Here is a 22,689-nt window from a genome sequence, read left to right as displayed (position 1 = left end):
GACTGGATCTGCCCACCTCAGAGCTATGCCTATTTTTTATTTTTTTTTTAAGCTGCCACCAAAATTGGTGGGGGTGCTGTTGGCAGCTACAAGAGCCAGGCTTCCAGTTCATGAGCCTGGGAGACACCACACTCCAATAACGTCTATACGATTATTATTTTTTAATCCTGCTTTTATTGCAAACTGAACTAAACAGAAGCCAAGAGGCTGCTTGAGATCTGCCTGAGGGGAGGGGGGAGTAGCTGAAAGAGTTAAATTGATCGCCTCAAGGAGTATGATGTCACAAGTTATATGTATAGGACATGACCTTGGGCAATATGACCCAGTCAGCCATCAGTACAATAAGGTACCCCCTCCAGATTCTCTCTGAACAAGCAATAGGTACCATTTTAAGACCTGAGGGAGAAAGCAGAAGATTGTCAAGGGAGAGGGCACCATATCAGTCTTACACAGTTCACAGGAGTGAAGCGCTAATGCAGCTCATAAACCTCATCACAGACGAAGGAGGCTTTGGGCCGACCAGTATGGATAGCTACAACAGCAAAGCAATCAGCAGCACAGCAAGGCCAAGTATTCTTGAAAATTTCAGAACTTTGGGTATGAATAAACATTTATTCTGTAGTACTATATCCCGGCCTTTTTTCTTTTCTTAGGAAGCCGAGACCAAATTACCACATGGTTATCCAGGTGCTACCAGATTCACACTTATTTAGATTTAAGCATTCTACATCAAATACACCTAGACCATTCGTATTCAGTCAGTTTAAAAACAGCAAATATCCACTGTCTATTTAAAAAGACACAGAACTCTACACCAGGAAACACCAGTTATACGTCTAATAACTGAATAAAAAAGTTACCTGTTGATTGGAAGGGTTAACAATTGCTGTGAGTAAATAATGCCCAAGAGGATCGAACCGAACTAGTCTGAAACAAAGAAGAAAGGTTTAAATTTAAAAAGAACAAGCTGTTCCATCAAACAGTACTATCGAGAAGGACTTCTTGCATTTCTGTAGTGTGCCACAATGTAAAGAAACGCCAAGTTTCAGATTCACAAATAACAGGGAGTGGGAGATGTTCATCCATCCCTGAAGTGTACCCAATTCCAACAATGGCCAAACACTGCCATGCATGTGAATGAGGAAACACTGTACACAATTTAGCAAAATGAACATTCAAATAACAGGAACTGCTAAGGAAGAAGACTAAATCGGTAGATTGAGGAAGCTGAATGGCCACAGAAGCATGTGAGCCTGCCACGTTTCAGACTCCACGGTATATTGTTTTTAGAAAGAAAAGAAAGCAACTGACTGGTTTTATATCTCCATATCTGAGCAAGAAATCTGAAGAGACGGCTAAGAAAACAGGAATCTGAGCACCGTATCCAAAGGCCCAAACAGCAAGATCTCAGCACACTACTTTGTTCAATTTTTGTTCATGAATTCCAATTCAAGAGTAAACTCTTCCAAGTCCAAAAAAGAAGGACCTCCAAAATGAAGTGTTATACATATTACAAAATTTGAAGAAAAGAAAATTTTACTTCCCAAGATATAAACTTGCTTTATGGTGCTTTAGCTTAATTATTTAAGTCTTACACATGGTAGATACAGTACTTTAGCCCATATATTGTCATTATAATCTCATGTTTCCTGTATATAATGTTTAGTATATTAGCAAAGAATTAACCTTCCCTTCCATAAGCTTTCCAGGAACGCCCTGAGGTCTATGGATAAAGGTTGGTATACAAATTTACGTAAACAAACAAACAAACAAATTACTTACTTACTTCATGGCTACCTTTTATTCCTAACTGCCATTTCTCACTACCAAAACTTCAAAACAGATAGGACAATTAGCTTCTCTTCCTCTAATGAGTCATTAATCTATTTTTCTTCCTGCTCAACAAAGGCTAAGCACCACTATCCTTTATAGTTAACAAGAAACTAGTGGGGAAATCTAACATTGACCTTACTTAGAATGCCTAGAACTTGTCCTTTGTTAAGACAACCCACAGTAGCAGCCTCCAAAAGAGCAACCACATGTTCACCTGTCTGCATCATTTTGCACTCCCTCATAAGCCCCCTCTCTCTAATAGCACAGAGCTGCTTCTATCCATCTTCAGTTATTTTCTGTTAACTTTATAGGCTGCATGAACAAGTCGCGTGATGCAATCTGACACTGTCTGCCTGAGATATAAAAGTTGGGCTAAGCTAGCTCTGACTACCAAGAGATCCTGAAATAGTAGTAACAACTGGAAAATGCCTTCCCATGTCTGGATTTTAAACAGATATTCATGCTCTGGTATACATTCTAACAATAATTCTAGCAATCTCTGTCCTACATGATTCTAAGTAAAACATTCAATGAATCCCATATTACTGCCCAATTGCCTGGTAACAGTACTAATGAAATGCTACAGTTGTATGAAAAATGTACCTACACAATGAAAAACTGTAACAGGTGAGACTGTAAAAAATGACACATTTCTCTGCTCAAGTAAAACTCTGGATAACTAGTCTCTTGCTGCTCCATAATAAATGCATTGGTAATAGCAACTACCAGGGTTATTCTATGGCAGGTTTTATAAAAAGTGCCAAGTTTGTCCCACTATTTGTCTGGAAAAATATTTGCTTTTGTCCATCATGTGTATACTCCAAGCCTTCCTATAACAAGAGCACATGGCAGCTAAAAACACAAAACCATCAATTAAAACCGTATCAAATCACAGCAGCAGAATACTCTAATACTTGTCCTGTAACATCAGAGTTAGCTTATACAATTTTCCTTATAGATTATTGTAATACATTATATGTGGTGCTACCTTTGAAGGCTTGCTGGAAACTGCCATCAGTACAGAATATGGCTGAAAGAGTACTAACTATGATTGTATTACACAAGGACTTAATCATCTTCGCTGACTCCCAGTCCAAATCCAGTTCCAATTCAATTCCAGGTTCTGACTTTTAAAGCCCTTCATAAGCTTGGGACCACAGTATCCAAAGGATCCTCTTTTCCCACATGTACCCAACAATGACCTCTTATCATTGTGTGCCCCCACAAGCTAAAGAAAGGTAGGAAGCCAGGATAGTGGCCCCTTGCTTGTGGAATGCTTTTCAAAATTGGTGAAGATGTTTTTATTCTCACAGGCCTTTAAAATCTTATCTTTTATCCTTACTTTTTAAGGTGGTATTTCTATGGCCATAATTATCTGTTTTGAGCTTATTATTTTAATGCTACTTCTTAGAATTAGAAACACAGTAAGCAGATAAATAAATATGATTGCAGTCTATAGGGCCAGGCCTACTTGACTTGAGCAGTTAAACCACACTGTGTGCCTTCAAGTCCGTACTTTCATCTTCTGGTTTACTAGTGAACCCTGGGGTGCAATTAAGAGTTTTCCAAGCTGTCTCCAGTGTCATAGGGTTTTGTTTTTTTTTCATTTCTGGCTAAAACTATGTCCCAAGCAATTATCTTGAGGATTTCTCCTACAGATTGCTCCCTCTTATCTTCGTCTTCAACTGGATACACTCATGCAGAAGGATTACTCACCGGACTCTCTCCATTTCACTGGCTGTTTTCACAACTGCAAAAGGCTCCCTGCGACTCCAGTCCCAGAAGTGGATCTCATTGGCTGTTGCAATTAGCAGGAGCTGGGCCGTTGGATGGAAAGCCAAAGATGCTATGGCATTGTTGCTATCTGTAAACCAGCTCTCACTTCCACCCTGGGAGCAAACCAATCTATGGTCAATGGTATTGAAACACAGTAATTCCAAACAGGATCCCATATACACTATATGGTGACCTAGATTTATATCACAAGCATCATCGCATGTGCTTCCGTTTTATATCACCACCCCCCCCCAACTGCAAAGCCAAATTTTAAAGAGCGTTGTCTCACTAATTACAGGAAAATCATTATATACTGTTTGTATAGGCTGTCTGAGACTCACTGAATGTTCCAGAGTAATTAAAAGAATTTGATTATGTAGAAACATTTCAGCCCTTCAACATTAGTATGGATAAAGGTCATGACACACTACAGTACTACTTAGAGAAAGCATTTTTTAATTCTTGAAACCTACAGTAATCTTTCACTGAAATGTTTGCAGAAATAATTATAGGTCATCCAAAGGCTTTATCATTAACTAGCACAAGATTTCTGCTACAGCCTGCCAATAAGGCTCTCAACTGGCAGAGTTGGCATTTCATGATCAGAAAATAAAACAAATCCATAACGGTAAGGTAAACAGGTGATATTTGGAGGGATGGAACCATGTATTTGGGTTCATCCCTATTACCAGAATAATATGAGAAAATGCTACAGTGAAGAAGGTCCCACACCAGTGTGGCAATGCATGGATTAGCCTGGTATAGAGTGAGGTAAAGAGCATTAAAAGGAACTTACGTGCAAATCCCAGATTCTAACCTCTCCATCAAGGCACCCTGAAGCAATAAGCCCTGGAATGGTAGGATGAAAGGTTACACACCATGGTGTGCGTCGATGCCCAACTAGAGAGTGAACACATTTGCCCGTTTTCACCTCAGTGATGTAAATATTGTGATTCACATGAGTAGAAGCTATAAGGGTCCTGGGGAAATTAAAAAGCAACATAAAAGAAGGGGAGGGAGGATGGGAAGAGAAGGTTGTTTAGCAAGCAATTTTGGATGCAGAAACAGAGGAGAGAAAAATATGAACCTGTACAGATATGCCTCATTGCCTGTCAAGCCCAACACCCAAACCACCAAGACATCACAGCTCCAAGACCAACTTTCTAAAAATAAGTCAATGATACTTCAATCTAACCAGCCTCACAGCACACATACTTGAGTTTTAGAAAGCTTACGTAAGATTGTTAAAAGTTAATAATTATATTTCCAAGATTAACAAGTAAGAGAATAGTTACCTGTTAATAATTAAAGTACATTTTTGTCATTCTAATATAGTAAATACTCCAAAAAGACTTAACCATTACTCAAGAATAGTAGAGTAGTAAACTCAGCTATATTTTTTAACTGGTCAAATGCTCATAAAATGATAGGTTCTCCAAATTGTGCTTTCCACCTTAATATCTATACCATACCATCCCTACAGGGTGAGTCACTCCCAATTTTCAAACATCACTTCTTTCTGATATGCACTGCAACAATCTTGCTTGTGGTACATTTGGACAGTGGCCAGGCCCTAAGCTCTCTTGTATATGAAAGCCAATTCCTGGTTCTCATCTGTCACACTCTAGAAAAAGGGTAATCAATGTAATGCTCTCCAAATGCTCATGGACTCCAAACTATCATTAGTCTCAACCAGAATAGCTGATAGTCTGGGATAATAGGAACAACCTCAAGGACACCATGTTGGTTACCCCTGCTCTAGGGTGACCAATTAAAACAAAATATGAGGTGGCTATGCAAACAGGGATGGAATAAGTTTTCATTGGCTCTGCCTTGCATACTGTTCTATGAAACAAAAAGGAAGCGGACTACAATGACATTTGAGAGGGTGGAGGAGCAAAAGTTGTATTCACTAAAGGAAAATTGATACTACCACAGTAGGGACAAAACCTCCACAGGGCTCTCAAGGACTTAGCACCTTCCCTGTAGGGTCCCTGAACCAACCAACACAACAAGCATTTCACCAGTTTATATGAACATCTCCTGCTACCAAGTTCCTTGCAAGTCTAGATTCTGTCATTATCATAGTTTGAAAAGAGTATTCCATGTACACAAGTAGTTTCAAATAATCAAAAGAGTGAGCAGCACTTGGTATAGCGAAGCTGGAAGACTCATTGGAAGCTCTCACAGGTATGCTGAGGAACATTTCTCTTCACAAATCTTTCTAACAAATAAAAGGGAACATAAAATAAATAAATAAAAAGAGAACAGAAAATATATACATAGATGTGTACCTGTCTGGACTGAATGCCAGTAGAAAGGTGGAGCGTGGACTGTCTGGCAACTCAACCTTCTGAAAGTCAAAAGAGCACAAAACATTTTCTGAGCTCAAAGTATCAGTGAAGTATACCAGTACCCCTCCCTCGTGTGAAGTTTGATAGAAGAAATGATACTTTTGCACAATTGTTCCAGGAGTATCAAAGGGTTATAAAAATTTTAAAAGGTTCTATCCATTTATTCTGAATCTGGCACATACCAGATAAAAATATTTAATTCAAATTCAGAAACCTAAGAAGTATATATAACTCAAATTACCGACAGGCAGAAGTGTCATACACAGCCTGAAGCTCCATGGTTAAGAACTTGCTTTGTATGCCAAACTATCCTAGATCACTGTATGTGCAGGTAGGACTGTGTAAGACCCACAAAGGGAACCCTTAAGTATTGTCAGTGTAGATAATGCTGAGCTACTTGAACCAATGTTCTGATTTTGTGCAAGGCAGCTTCCTAAGTTCAGTTGACTTGTGTGTCATAAGGAGCTTTACCTTGCCCTCCCATTTCATCCAACGGGTTTTGTCTTCTACCAACTCCTGCAGAAGACGCTGTGCTCCCAAAGCTTGCGTGCCCCGTTCTCGGCCCCAAAGGATTCGAACAGCATTCTTCTCTGGTACAACCTTCATGGCTTTTACTGTCTCAGTGCAGGGGAATGAGTCACCGAGAGACACCAGATCACGAGTGCCAAAAATCTACACAAGTGCCATCCACTCCTTGCAAGGCTGTCCTCATGGAAATCTAGATAGTGAAGATATATTTCAAGGAACCCAAGTCAGAAGTTTCCAAGAGGTCAATACAAATTGGTATCTCTCTCTGTAATTGTTAACATTCCATCCCCACCAACACAGCATTACTATTGTCATCATCAGATTCTCAAGAGAGACCACTGTAATTGCAGCACATTCACGACAGATCTTCCTCAGGTTGCAGAATGATGGGCCCAGGTCCAGCATTTTCATGCCAAATCTAACACTACATGGATACTCTTGTCAAACTTTTTTAAAATAACTCTTCATAAGAATTGATTTGTGGCAATTTCATTTTCAAATGTATTTTGTAGTATTTAGAATAAAAGTATTTTCCAGTCAAGACAGTTTCAGCTTTAAAAAAAATATTTTTGAGAAAGATAGAACATAAACAGATTACATTTACAGTGGTACCTCTGGTTAAGTACTTAATTCATTTCGGAGGTCCGTTCTTAACCTGAAACTGTTCTTAACCTGAAGCACCACTTTAGCTAATGGGGCCTCCTGCTGCCACCGCGCCGTCGGAGCACAATTTCGGTTCTCATCCTGAAGCAAAGTTTTTAACTCGAGGTACTATTTCTGGGTTAGCGGAGACTGTAACCTGAAGCGTATGTAACCTGAACTGTATGTAACTCAAGGTACCACTGTAATGCTGCTAAATCACGTCCTGTCATCATAAAACTCACCATATGAGTTATGTCACAGGCTGAATAAAGTGACCTAACCCAAATCACATAGCAAATACACCACCAAGTTGGATCTGAATATATTTCCAGGTCAAGCACACTATCAACTGGATTTACGAAAGCTGGCCTCATCAAATACTACAAAGTAACAAGCATAATATGAAACTGGGGAGTTCTCATTACAAATTTTACTTTATTGAGAACAACTTCCAGACTGCTGACCCAAGACAACAGCTGCTTACCAAGACAGATATTTTTAATCAATTGCAAGAAAAGAAACTTTCCTTACTAAGGAAAGTTAACAGAGAGAGTTCTCAAGGGAATTTTCTTGAGGAATTGCTTTGCTCACCAGTGTAATAAATCAAGTTTACATAAAGTTAATGTGCATACATTTGATTAACTTTCATAATCCATTCTGAGTGCAATCTGAGAGTGGTTTTTCTTTCTTCCTTTATGACTGGCCCCGGGGGTGATGGTGCTCGGAATGGGCGGAACACCTAGGTTTAATTTGTTTCAAACACTGATGTTTTTAATTTTTAAAAGAATTATGCAACTGTATGGTCACATGGGTAAAGCCAGTCATCTTTAAGATTTAATCTAAGTAAACCTTTTACAAAGAAAATACAAATACCATTATGCAGAAGATTAATGTGTTCATTCTACCCTCAACCATTTACAACTGCACTTCCTCATGTCCTGTTTCTATTCCTTGTGCAAATTGGGAACAGAGAAAACTCCCCCTTCACACTTGTTCCATAATAGGAAGAAGTTGGAGTCACTCACACTTTTTCTTTCCACTTCAAAAGCAAATACACATACATCAACCCCTTTGGGAATCTGATCTGGCATGAGAGTGTGCCCTGGACATTCCAAGGGATATCTCATCACTATTATACATTGGTTTCACTCATCAATATTCTGAAAGAATGCTAGATATCTACCTGCTAATGTTTATCAGATTTTGGAAAAGTGTTTCTACTGCTTTCAACTCCAGGTACATACAGAATAGTTCTAGCAATTGTGTGAAAGCCTGTTTAATCAAGAGCAGAATAAATGAATGCAGGTGCCAGTTGCCAACAAAAACACCAGAGACCTCCTCTGAGGAAGAAGCATGGGATGTCATGGAGCACCCCAGTACTTAATACTTAATACTTGGAAGAACTTGAAAAAAATCCAAAGTGCCTCAGCTCATGGATGTCTTGCCTGGAACCCAAAATAATCCATCCAACCACATAATGAGCCCTGCCCTGATCTCTAAGTAAGGTCCATTTGATACCTTTATTGACATACTTTTGGCACCAAGTAAACACTTTCCTTTTCCTCCAGGCTTTTGATGGTGCAAATCAAGGCTTCCACACACCTGGGAACAGGTAATACAAATTAAGGATAAGTTAACAGAAGCACATGGAAGAGCCTTGGCTCGAGAGCATAAGACTCCAATTCATATCATGCATGTTTCCAATGCTCTTCATGTGCAACTTAGCCAATCAGCCCACATTTATTTAGTGAACAAAGGTAGGAAAGGGGAAATCAATGTTGCTGTAAACCGAGAGTATCACAAAGCATACAATGAATCAGAAACAGCAACAAAAGGTTTAGGGATACCAAACACACAAAGTATCATCTACAGCTGTGGTAACCAAGATGGTGCCCTCCATATGTTGTGGACTACAACTGCCATTAGTCCCAGCTAGCATGCCCAAAGGTGAGAAACAATGGAGAGTTGCAGTTCACAACATCTGGAGAGAACCATGTTAGCTACCCCCCTGCTCTGCAGGAAACATTCAGCAATCAGTAATCTTAATATCTTTTGCTGTAATTATTGACTAATCCAAGCCTCTTTCACTAATAGACATGGGTAGTGAATGTGATGCCCTCCATTTGTTTTTGAACTATACTTTCATCAACCTTGACCATTGGCCATGCTGGCTGAGGCCAATGGGAACTGGAGCCCAGAACATCTGGAGAGCACCACATTGGCTATCCCTATTTCAAAACTTAAATCCGATGTCTTTCTACTTCATTTGTTTCATGTAATCCATGAACTTGTTCAACACAGAAAGAGCAAAACCAACATGAAATCTGAACAATCAACCAAAAACACTGGCATGGGTGGCATGGCTGCAATTCTAACCATATTTAATAGGAAGTATGAGTCATTGAGGGTAATGAGGCTTACCTCTCAGTAAATGTGTTTAGAATTGTGTTGCACTCGTTTCAGACATCCGTATCTCAGAGCATATTGTAGTATCCATATTAGTATCAGGTCAAAAGTGGCAATTTACACATGGTTAAATCCAAGACACTGGTCACAATACAGCATTCATCAGCTATCTAAATGGCTATAAGGGGGGGGGGGACACCAGAACAAGGATGACTTGGCAAGGCAGTATTGCACTGAGAAATTGCTAACCTCCACACTCCCTGACAGCATTTACTGTACCCAAAAAATCCTTGCCATAAAAATCAAAAGCTGCCCCACAAGCTGCAAAATTCCTACTGAAAAGTTGTCCTTTTATTCTTATAGCCACTTTTAGAACACAGGGAGAAGCAGACCAAATGTCCCCTAATAACAGAGAATAAATCATCACAGAGAAAAAATTACAAAGAAAAAAAAAGAAAAAAAAGAAAAACCACACATCCGAAAAAAGAAAGACACACAATTTTTTCTCTGTATTTTCATATATATCTGTTTTTTGTGTATAACTTCAATAAAAATGCATTAAAAAAAAAAAAAAGAGAATAAATCATCACATTACAAGAGAGAGTGAAGATCCCTATCCATATTTACTATTATTTAGAATACAGTGGTACCTCGGATTAAGAACTTAATTCATTCTGGAGATCCGTTCTTAACCTGAAACTGTTCTTAACCTGAGGTACCACTTTAGCTAATGGGGCCTGCCACGCCGCCACCGCACAATTTCTGTTCTCATCCTGAAGCAAATTTCTTTACCCGAGGTACTATTTCTGGATTAGAGGAGTCTGTAACCTGAAGCGTCTGTAACCTGAGGTACCACCATACTTCAATCCCCATTATATAATCCCAAGATGCTCCCTGAGATGCTCTCAAAGTGGCTTACAGAAATAAAAACTACACAGTAACTGCATGGAACCAGAATTATTTAGGCAGCATTTTCTGCTTGCATCCTTGCTCTTCCATGGTGTCATACCAGGAACAGCCCTCACTAAAATCTTGAGGCAAAGGAGCATGGCCGAGCAGCTGGCTCTTGCTCATTCCATGAGGGAAGCAGTATTTTCTTGCTGGCAGTTGCCAGGCAGCAGGTCCTTTGAGGCATAGTAGTAGAGGTGAGCAGCTGGAACTCACTCAGCCCCATGATGAAGGCCAGTTGTCCCCTGCTAGCAGTTGGTACTTCCAAGGCAATTGTGCCCACCAAGGTCCTCTACAGTTAAATAAGAGGATGAGAACCTCAATTTCACTCAACCAAATGGAAGAAACTGCAAATTTTAAACAATAAAATTCCAGCAACATTTCATTTTCCTGCCATGCATAACTTAATTCCCTCATCAGAACATGCTTCTTGCCATAACTCTTTAATGCAATGAAGTTCATTTGTTATTTTGAAGCTATAACCCACTGTTTTAAGGTCCACAGCAGCAGGCCAGTATTAGCATAAACCACCAATAGCCAAAACAGGTCCCAGTAGTTTCACACAGATTGCAACAGCATCTCCTTTCTTGTTTTCCTCAAAGACGTCTTACAACATTCTGTGAGCAACTGGATTAGCTAATGAAAGCAAATCAAATTTAGAGTCCTATAGCTCTTCAGTAATAAAAGTACAAGACAATAAGAACATGAACAGTAAATGGCTCTAGAGATAGTAAGCAGAAAGTAACCATTAATTTACAGTGATGAACAGAGGTGTGCACCTCAAAACTCTGAACTGGACCTTTTTCTTATTAACCAACATTAGATCTGCTCTAGCCCAAATTTTCAAAAACCAAGTAGTAGCAGGGACATTTGGGGGTGGGGGAATGTGGTAACACTTTTGCCTGTCTGGTAACTCTTGCCTATTTTGCTATATTTTAAATACACTGTAAGTCGCTTCCTTCGGTTAGTAGGTGGGGTGTAAATACTCCAAATGAATGAATGAATTGTAACCTGCAAAAGCATCTGAACAGTGAAATTGTGCATCAATGGCATTTTGTATGAAAATAATTAGCAGCGTTTCAAAGAAATGCAAGTCTAAAAGTATACAGTGGTACCTCTGGTTACGAACTTAATTCATTCCAGAGGTCCGTTCTTAACCTGAAACCATTCTTAACCTGAGATACCACTTTAACTAATGGGGCCTCCCGCTGCCACCGCGCGATTTCTGTTCTCATCCTGAGGTAAAGTTGAGGTACTATTTCTGAGTTAGTGGAGTCTGTAACTCAAAGTGTTTGTAGCCCGAGGTACCACTGTACTGAGAAAAGTTACAGGACCAACTACTATTGCTTAGTGGATGACCCAATGTACAGCTGCTGCACTTGGATCTTCCCTCTCTGCCCCTGCTCAGCAACAAGTCCTAGAGTCCTGGGAAAGGGAATAATAAGCATGAAACCAGACAAAGGACCAATCACTTGCCAACCATGAGAATGAGATGCCATTCTATTGTTTGTTTGTTTGTTTGTTTGTTTGTTTGTTTGTTTGTCATCATTCCTCCAAAGGAGCCCAGGGTGATGTACAAACATATATCCATCACAACACAAACAGTAAAAATGTACCACTAAAACAATTATTAACTCATTAAAACACTGGTTCCAGTACTGTTGCCAAGGGTTAAACATTTAAACTACAAAAGCCTAGATGAATTAAAATGTCTTTAATTGACGTCTGAAAACCAAAGTGGGGGTGACAGGCATACCTATGGGGGTAATTCTAGAATTCAGGTCCCACTATGGAGAAGACCCTTCTACAGATCCTTGCTCCCCAAATCCTGATGGGGGGCTGCAATAGCCTTCCATTGCTAATCTTAAGGATCAAGTTGGCAGGAAATGGAGGTTTGAGTTCTAAGCTATTGAAGACTTTGCAAGCCATTACGAATACCTTGAATTAGGCCCAGTGGAACACAAACCACCAGTGCAGTTTTTAGGATCGGTTATACATGATTCCATCTTGCTGCCCTAGATATAAACATGGGAGCTGCATTCTGCAGGATGAAAGGAAAGAATGAAGTAATGAAAACTGTTTTGGAAGAACTTGTAGTACTGCCTGTAGAACAGCACATGTTGCAAGGCACAGAAGCAGCCCTAACGCAATTATACTCCATTATTTTATATAAGCCACCTTGAAAATCCTTCTGGATCCAAAGGTGGAAAAGAAAGTATTTTTTTAATAAACTGTTCACAGCACTGAGAATAGGCAGCAAAATGGCAGATATCTGTATGTATGTGCACACAAGTGTTCAAATTCCCTAATATACTTTATTCGTAACATCTGAGGGAATTTTGGCTGCTCCTCTCAAACTGGCACCTAGCCTCTGTCATTTGTAACCTATTTGGATTACTGCCATGAACTCTACACAGGACGGCCTCCTGTTTGAAAGATGCAGATGGTGCAAGAGCCAACCGTTCACCTTATGATGGGTACACTTTATAAAGAACATATTATTCCTGTTTTATCAGTTGCACTACCTGCCTATTTGCTTCCAGGCCCAATTTAAAGTGCTGGTTCTCAGTTTTAAAGCAGTGTACAGCTTGGATCCTACATACCAGTGAAAGTCTCTTCCTCCATAAATATCTCCCCATCTCTAATTTCCCAACCTGCTGGGGAGACTCTGTTCATGTCCCTTCTTACACACATGTGAAATAGAAAGGCACGGATCCAGGTCTTCTCCACTGTACCATTCAGTCTATGGAATACCCTTCTAACAATAGTCTCTTTTGCCCCTACTTTGATGACTGTTCACAGGCAGTGAATATTTAAGAAGGTGCTTTTGATGGGCTAAAATAGCAGCAGCTGTAGATCTGTTCTTGAGCTAATTTACTTTCAGCAGCTGCTTTACATGTCTTTAATATCTTGTTACATTGGTTGGTTTTAACCACGTTTTATTATAGTTTCTGAACTGTGGACACTACTTCAGTTGAAGCATATGCTAAAGATGAGTGAACAATAAAACAATCAAAGCCTCTGGCACAGTGGGAGTTAGGTTAGTTCCAGTACCACTTCTTGCAAGTGCCTCAACTCTAGAGAAAAAGGGAGGAAAGTCATATTACCACATATGAGAATGTATTTTCCAAAAGCCTTTGTATTAAAAAGCTGGAGGGCTGCAACTAATTGTCCCATTTCAGTTCATACAATCCATGCATCTGTATCCATGTAATAGGTCATAATAGACAAGTTTTATTTCTGTGGAACCACATGCAATGTCTCTGCTGTGGTTTGGCACTCTCAGTTTGAGGAACAATTTCCTACCAAACTGAAGTAGAATAAGTCTTCTCTTATCAGCTAAGTGCAGGCCTGGTCAATTTTGAGTTTTCTGAGAGAAAATCAATGTTGCAATAGCAAAGGCTAGTTTTAAAATGTGCCCAGATGTTCCTGCTGTGGATGCACATTTGGACGCACATTTACATCATTATAGTCTGAAATGCCATCTTCTCCTCAGAGACAAAAGTCAGGGGAAACTTGGTCCTACCATTTGCTATAGAAGTTTGCTGAATCACGAGGATTTGGTAATGATACTAAACTCCCCCCCACACACACACACACACAGTTGCCAAATAATTGTCTCCCCTACTCCCCAAATAAGTTTTTCAACATTTGAAGAACTGATTCTGCTTTCTTTCTTTCTTTCTTTCTTTCTTTATTTATTTATTTATTGTAGGGACTACTCAAGTTAAATGAGTTATATATAGTACTTTTTTTAAAAGGGAGGAAAGTTCTTAAAGTCAGGCTCAAGCCAACAGAGAAAACACGAAAAACAATGCATCTCTTTTTAAGTCTGAACGCTGATGCTCACATGGTTAAGAAAAGGAGAATCTTTTTTAAAAATCTACAAAGAATGAATGCAGAAAAAGCCAGCTCCTATACTCAAGGGGGATACTTACCATGGAGTTTCTCAAGCCTAAAATTTATGTTAACTGAATGTGAATTGATGAGACTGTCCAGTTGCTTACAATGCAACTCAATACATAAAAGATTAAAGAATAGTTCTAAGATTTTTCTTACCAAAACAAAGGAAAAGTAGATCCACAGATGATAGAACTTGGCAGGTTTGGAACTAGTGCATTCCTGAATGACAATCTGAAGAAGACATGAAGGAGGGAAAGTAAGTTTGGGTTATACTTCACAGTGGCAAAAATGACGAAGACAAAATGAAAAATAGATAATAAAACGATCATTCTAGTAAGCACACTTTTAATAGCAGTTTGCTGAGTTGGGTTAAGGCAACAGAACACAGACTGGAACTTGTCAGCTCAGAAAGAACATTCTGAGAGACAAGGCCTTGTGAAAACTATATATTATACAACGTAATATACACATTACATTGTTAGACTGCAGTAATACTACACAATGGCCCAGTTTACACATCACCCTAAACCGTATTTTAAACTAATGATGTTGTAATGTGAATGAGCAATGTGCTGGTGCACACTGTTGAGAAGAGTCCACAGCATTCATCCCCGCTCCTGTTGCATTGAAAATGAAACAAGACAGAGAGCTTAGCTTGTTGTGTTGTCCAAACCCGGACTCACAGTTTGCTTCTCTCCAAACCAAAGTTGTAACCAAAGTTGTTCTTGGCTTTATTTAGCATTCATGATTTGTTTGAAGAGAAGTAACCATAAGCTCAGGTTCAAATATGACAAAACAGAAGCCAGCTGATCTCATCTGCAACATGGCAGAAATGGGGAAAGAGCACTGGGGGAAATTTTGTGCAGCACAAACCAACACATGCAGCCGTTGTCTGTTTTAAAATATGGTTTAATGACACTCAAACTGCATTAGTGTGGTCTGTTCTAAAGCAAGTATGTCCAAAGTCCGTTGGGGGGGGGGGCTCATCTAACCCCCTGGCTGGTTTAATTCGGCCCCTGTGGCAGTTTATTTCTTGGGGTCAAATCCTAAAAAACAACTTCAACAACCTTGGGGTAAAATCATAAAAAAGCTCAACCACTTTGGTCAGCCCTCATGCATGTTCACTTCATCAAATCCGGCCTTCTTTGAAAAAAGTTTGGGCACCCCAGTCTGAAGGACTGCAGCAGTAGAAAACCCTAAACAAGGCACTCCACAATACTGTCACCTCTGCAAAAAGGGGTCTCTCATAAATACTCAGTCAAGAGCACAATAGTGCTATTTGACAATTTCACATTAAATAAAACTTTCCATGACCTTTTTTGTAATGATTTTTTGCTCACCCTTTTGAATCTATCTGTACACCTGCCTATGTTTCAAAGTTAAGATTATAATACTGTAGATATGTCTTTGTTTAATTTCTTTTTTTAACAACCCAGTCTTTTTGGCCATTCAGCCTTACTGGAGCTTCATTAAGCAACATTCCATTCCTCTGTAAGGTTACTCCTACAGAAGTAAGGTAAATCCTACAGAATTCAGTGGCACTTCCTTCAAGATTTCATCCTTAAAGGAAGCTCAACATAAGTTTTCTCACCCAGCTTCCCTTAGAAGGCCAGCTATATAGCCACCCTTCAAAAATTTCAATCCTCTAACTTTTACAACTGTGCATATACAGACAAATATTTTTTTAAAACTGTATTAAAATGCAATTATAGTTCAGTTCCATTTGCTTTATAAGGGGACTAGCAACATCAATCTGTTTTAATCTATTTTTAATGTGGTATGCCACCTTGGGACCATCTGATGAAAAGGTAGATAATAATAATAACAACAACAACAACAAATTATTTATCAGTTTTACAACAACAACAACAACAAATTATTTATCAGTTTTAGACCTAAAATATTTGCTCTGCTGGTTCTTCCTCTGCCTATTGCTTGGTTTTATCATACAAAACCATTTGTGTGTTTTAGGGTATATCACCAAATAATTTTAGTGGTGACAACATCAAGTTTATTTTTTTAAAAAAATACTTGGATGAAGTAGTTATCCATTCATTCAGATCTGGAAGTACAACACAAATGGGAGTAACAGTAAACATGTTGGATGAAAAGCAAAACAACTCCAGATAGTTTCAAAATGAAGAGCTGAGGAGTTAACAATCAAGTAAAATTCAACAAGCTGGTAAAATGTTTATACGAGACCCATCCAATACACAATTATAAAAGCAGATGTGCCAATACTCAATAACACTTCTGAGAAAAATGTAAACAAATGAAATGAGCAATGAAGGCAATGATGCAGCTCCAAAGTGCAATGCCATCCTGAGATCTGTATCTGCATTAGATTTGTATTAAGTACTGTAGTTCTTTCTGTACTACCCAACGCTGAGCAGAGAAATTTCATTCAGTGTGTTATGTTTACCCAGATACCTCAGTTAAAGAAAGATGATGATAGGCAGAAGAGGATTCAGAGAAAAATTACAAAAGTGATAAGCAGTCTAGAAAGCAAGTCATATTAAGACAAACTAAAGGGATCTGCCTTTTAAGAACTGAGATAGGAATAACATACTGCCAGTATTCAAATATTAACAAGCTTCCAGAAAATAGTAAATGAAAAATTATTTTCTGGATCTAAGAAGCAGTTAATACAAACTGCAAGAAAACATAGGTGACATGTTAGGAAATTTGTTTAAGTATTTAAAAATCTGAATCAAATGTGAAAGGCACTTGTGGAATTTACTTTGAGATTTACAGAAAAACTCAGGAGGACAGGTGAGCATGAACTACTGAGATTTCAAATACTACAGGTTTATGCACAGGCAAAACCAATAAGATTTATGAAAACGTATGCTCTGTTGTCACTTTCCTCAGAAAGACGTTTTTTGGATCAGCTCATGGCTTATAGAAGTTGCAACAACCAGTTTTGCACAGTATAACCAAAGTGGCATTTTCATTTTAGCCATGTTTCAGACAGAAAGCATCAAACTAACTTATATAAAATTAAGTGTACTTCCCTGCAAACTTGCAATGTGTTTTGTTGGGGGGGAGGGCAAAGTAACCATTTTCGAATAAAACTTGGAATTGGGGGGTGGGGGGAGCTAAGTAGGGCTTCAGTATTTTATTTAGCACACTCTCTTCTCCAAGCTACCTGTCTTCTATCTCCATAACCCACTTATTCTTAGTTGCCATACTCTCTCCTCGCAATACACACTGAAAGTTCAAATCCTTAAAGCATACCAAACACACACAGCTTAAAAAACTAATAAGCAATTTCATGGTACAGAACACACACACACCAACATATACTAGTCCACAATTCTGTAAAATCCTGATGACCGGAAAAAACAACTGTATCCCAATTATGGTGTTAAATATATGGCTGGATGGAGTTATAAAAACATTGGGGAAAACAGGCTTGAGTTCTCCGAAACAAATACCTTCTTCTACATGCAAAGCCTCACAACCCTCTTCACATTTAATTATTATTAATAATAATTAATTAAGACCCGTGTACAGAGAGACCCCAGCCAGCTAACAGCCAACTCTCCCTGCAATCTCGTGCTCGTTAAGCCGTCGTGGTCCCCGTGCCCACCAGGCCTTACTCTCAAGGAAGCGCGGGCAGGCTCGGAGCCACATTCGCACAGGAAAACAGACATCCCGTTGCGAAAATTCCTCCTCGCATCCCTGAAAAGGGAAAAAAACCGTGCGGCCGAGTGTTTACGTGGGCGGAGGGGAACCGAATGTATTTTAAATTAAGGAAGCGCTGCCTCCCCGTATTCAGACCGACGGCTCCGGAAACAACACAGGGCGGGCCTTCAGAGCCTCGCTCTGCGGGTCCCGGGAAGGAAGGCCAAGGCCGCCAGGAGTCTGGCAGGCCGGTTCTCCGAGCGAGGACGCGAGGGCCACAGCCAGGCAGCCTCCTCGCGAGAAAGACGCGGCCGCAGGAGGCTCCGTGGTGGGCGGGGTGGAGCGGAGGAACTCGACGCCAGGCGACCCTTCCTGAAACGCGTCCCGCCCTTCGCCTCAGGCTCCCCACTCCCCGGCCGGCCCCACCCGCCGGGTTTCTCTCCCCGCCGGCTTGAGGGAGCCCGGCAACCCCCCTAGAGAGAAACCAGGCCCGGAGCCTCTAGGCCCAGAGCCTACCTGAGGCGGCGGAGGGGGGGGCTGGCCAAGGCCTGGCGCCCTCGAATCCCGGAGAGGACCGGAGCGGTGGCGTGAGGCACGCTCCGGGCTGGTCGGGGCCTGGTCCAGGGAGGGACAACCCAAATCCGACGGCGGCCTCTCCCCCTGCAGTTTCTGCCGCCGCTGCTGCTGCTCCGAGTTACTACCAAGGCCAGGGCGCCTAGCCGAGCACCTAAGCAGCCGAGTGCGGAGATGCCGAGTGCCGAGCCAATCGAACGGCAGGCGCAAAAAGCGGAGCAGAGCTGACGAATAGAGCGCAGAGAGCGGGATCGGCGCTGTCCTCGCGACCGGGAGGGCGGGGAAAAAAGGCAGAGGGCGGGGCCCACGGGGAGGCCTGCGTCAGGAGGCGCCTCCTTCCGGGGCTCTGAGATCGTCTGCTTCGAAACGAGCCCTTAGCCGAGGGATACGTGGAGGGGAGATGTTCACCTTCACATTGCCCTCGTCCCTTTGGTAATCATCTGCCAGGGACCTCCATAAAGTACAACACATATTCTTTAAAAATGGCTACACGCCCCCCCCCCCCCGCAAAATCAAAGCCATAAATAACCACCACTGCCTCCAATACATTTTTATTGTAAGACTTAAAAAAAATAAATCAGTATAACTTTATTTGGCAAACCATGACTGCGCACTGGATATTTTTTTTCCAAAAAACAAACCACATTTCCCAAATTTTCCCATACACTATCAATTCCACTTTCTATACTGAACGCACACTCTTTCATGCAGTAAAAAAGGTTCACATCCACACCACACATTGAAAGCTTTCCCCGTAGTTTGTGCTAGGATTTGGGGAAAACCATGCACCTTATATGTATGGCCGTTGGCTTAGGATAAGCCCAATGAACTCACCAGGACTCGTTATGAAGTAAATATACAGGGTTGCTGTTAAAACTGGTGGCATTGATGACTCACCTACATTAGTAAAAAAACCAGTGTTTTGAATGTTATAAACATGCAACACCAGATGGTGCTGTAGAACAAACTTTTTCTATGAGATTTTACATAGTGTTTTTTCTTTTGTTATAACGATTTAATTTGTGACTTACTTATCGTGTTTTTTCCTGTGTGTAGATCCACGCTGAAACAGAGATTTAAGAGGCCTCCTACTGCTACCACATTGTGATTTACTTCTGAGTAAGCCTATATAAGGTTGTGCTGCATGACTTTCTTGATGTGTCTGAGGATATTAGTTCTGCTAATAAACTAAGAAAAGGCACAAGAAGCAAATGCTTGTATTCAACAACTCACAAAGCAAAATGTACTACTTCCTGTGCAACAGCTGCATTCATAACCCCTTTTACCTGGGGGTAAACCCCATTGAATTCAATAGGACTTTCTTTGAGTAGACAAAGTTAGGATTGCATTAAGACTAGGCTCTCTTTAGGCTTGCTTTTCCCATCTTTTCCCATCTATTCCTCTTAGTTCTCAGAGTCACTGACAGCTCTGCCATGATCTCACCAGGAGCTATGCATCATAATTACAACACAAATATAATTAAGGACAGGTACTTAATGAAGGTCCTGCATCACCTGCTTGTGCAACAATATATTGTACATGTAGGTGTCTGAGTTTCATAAGGCCCTCTCGTTTCTAATCAGTTTTGCAGCACCAGATTTAGGGTGGTGTGGGTGATTCCCCCTGCACAGGGCACCAAGCCGAGGGGGAGAAAAAATGAGAAGATCCATAACTGAGAAGATCCATTTTGAATGGCACCAAATTTTGTCCTCACCCAAGGTACCACGTTACAACAGATTACCAAAGTCTGTCCCTGAGTTTTGCCTCAATCTGGTTTCTGAGTTTAGCATATATTAGCATTGTTGCCTAAATCCTAGCCTGACAAACATTCATTCAGAGTTACAGCAGCACATCCTAACATTGCTGCATGTTCTCAAATACCATAGCAAACAATTAAAATTACAGAAGTACTTTACATATCTTGTAAAATAAATTTTTGAATATGGAGTCAATTTTTCTACAAATGAGTTCAAAAAGCTCTTCCTCACCATGGTTCCTAGCTTTCTAAATATTTGGCACAGTTAGATCCAGCTGCAGCATTACCAAGACTGGGAACCAATTATCATAGGTACATCTTCCTGGCAGTAAGTCCCAGTGAACTCTACTTCCGAGTAGACATGCATTGACTTACACTGTTTGAAATGGAATCTAGAGCAGGGCAAATACTGTAAGCAGGTAATAATTTATTCCCATCATAGGCACTGGCTTTAAGGGGCCAAGGCTCTTTGCACCACCTCAGGTTTGTTGAGATTGGGTACAGAGCTGGGCATGGAGTGACATCAGGACTTCTTTTCCAGGCCAGGGCCTCACCTGGGGTAGAAGTAGTTAAGAATGGAAAAAGGGTTCTGGAACCAAATCCTTAACCCATCACTGGAAACCATAAACACCAACAGCTGGGAAACACTGGCCTGCAAGCACTCCAGCTGGAGAACAGCCTTTACAAAAGGTGTCATGGGCTTTGAAGACACTTGAACTCAGGACGAAAGGGAGAAACATGCTAAGAGGAAGGCACACTTGGCAAACGCTCACAGTGATCAACTCCTGCCTGGAAACCTATGTCCCCGCTGTGGAAGGACATGTAGATCCAGAAATGGCCTCTACAGTCCCTTATGGACTCACTGTTAAAACCGTGTTTATGAGTTAATTACACCTTGTGTGAATTGATTTGGGAGGCCTATGACTTGGTCCAATATAAAAATGATACCCTGTGTGAAGAGGCTTTGACTGTGATAAAGAAAAAACTAAAAGGGAGAACAAAAAGCATAAAAGGTTATTATATGTGGTGGCAATGTAAAATCATTTAAAAAGCCTGGGATAAGACATATAAAGATATGAAAACAAATTGGAAAATGATTGTTGTTAAAAAAACTGAAGTTATGACATGGAGATGTACAGAACTTGTTGGACTTATTGAACAAAAGACATTGTTCCTGTATGCAAGACTGGACGCCAGGCCAAGACCAGCCAGCCCCTACAGAAGGAATAAGCCTCCGTTAAAGAAGACGAACAAGACTGGTAAACTAAACTATTGAACTATACAGGATAAACTAGTTAATGTAGAACCCAAGACAGAAAGAGGACTTTGAATAATAAAAAAGGGGTAAAGGTTTAATGCTCATCTTTTAAGCTTTGTGTACAGACTTTCACGTTAGTATAACTTTTAAAACTCACTTGTATTAAGATGAACAAAGTTTAAAAGTTGAATTATTAAGATTATAAGGTTATAAGGACGTGCACGAACAAGTATTAAACAATGAAACCAAGAGGGGGAGGGAGGGAAGTCAAGCAAAAATAATGGTTTAAATTTTTTGATTATGATGGCTTTTTTCTCCATTATACATTGTTGTTTTTATGTTTATTTCTTATGTTCTTTTTGGAAAATTAATAAATTGTTATAAAAAACAAAAACCGTGTTTATGGAAGACAATCTTACTCGGTTATGAGTGATGGCCAAAGAAAAAGACTCCGTAATCTGACACCAACATAGACTCCATGGGGTGCAAGTCTCTGTGAAGAATGTAGGGGTCTCTACAATAAACCTTTCTTACACTCACAGGGAGAGGTTAATCTCTAGGTTAATGTTTACTAAGACTTTACATAGATTTGTGTTCGTACATTGGGCAGAAATAAGGATATTTGATCATAGGGAATATTTTTGTAGATTTGTTGAGGCTATTTTTGCTCTGACCTCTCATTCTTGATGACTCAGGAATTACATGTCCATTTCAATGTTGGCTATTTTCCCATTTTGTAACTGGGACAACAAAATAGACCATTCCTTCCCTCCTGCCTCAATCTATGTAATAACAACATCCCTTTACACAAATCCCGTTACACAAATCCAGTTGCTGTTGGATGAAAAAAGGTAGACAAGAGTGATAAGTTACCAAGCAAAAAAAGAGGAATGCTTCTATTTTTAACCATGTTTAAGCCGCCTTTACAGTTTAGTTAGTTGGCATTCGTCTGTCTCAAGAGACAATGGAAAAGTGCACCATCAAGGGTAAAGTTAAACTGTTGGGTGAATTACAGCACCTGCTGTGTCTGTACAGACCAATATGGGCGAACTTCAGTTAATAACTGAAACAAAAGTGTTCCGAAT

At 40.2% G+C, this 22,689-nt stretch overlaps 1 protein-coding gene across 3 annotated transcripts in view; it reads right to left on the bottom strand.

The window, feature by feature from the left end:
• AMBRA1 (autophagy and beclin 1 regulator 1) overlaps positions 1-18,871 on the bottom strand; it is a 153,874-nt gene extending 135,003 nt beyond the window's left edge. The window contains exons 1-7 of one of the 3 annotated variants that reach the window (XM_083462388.1): positions 18,534-18,871; positions 14,547-14,621; positions 6,435-6,681; positions 5,904-5,962; positions 4,406-4,589; positions 3,550-3,722; positions 861-927 (exon numbers count right to left, since the gene is read on the bottom strand). In XM_083462388.1, coding sequence (XP_083318514.1) covers positions 861-927; positions 3,550-3,722; positions 4,406-4,589; positions 5,904-5,962; positions 6,435-6,569 — 618 coding nt within the window. In that variant the 5' untranslated portion in view covers positions 6,570-6,681; positions 14,547-14,621; positions 18,534-18,871. Of the gene's footprint in view, positions 1-860; positions 928-3,549; positions 3,723-4,405; positions 4,590-5,903; positions 5,963-6,434; positions 6,682-8,651; positions 8,736-14,546; positions 14,622-18,533 lie in introns of those variants that run through there. The other 2 variants (XM_083462390.1, XM_083462389.1) reach the window with 2 other exon arrangements.
• Positions 18,872-22,689: the final 3,818 nt, after the last annotated feature.

This window comes from Podarcis liolepis (genome assembly GCF_965112155.1).
Source record: "Podarcis liolepis genome assembly, chromosome: 1".
NCBI lineage: Eukaryota > Metazoa > Chordata > Lepidosauria > Squamata > Lacertidae > Podarcis > Podarcis liolepis.
This window is presented reverse-complemented; position numbering and strand designations above follow the sequence as displayed.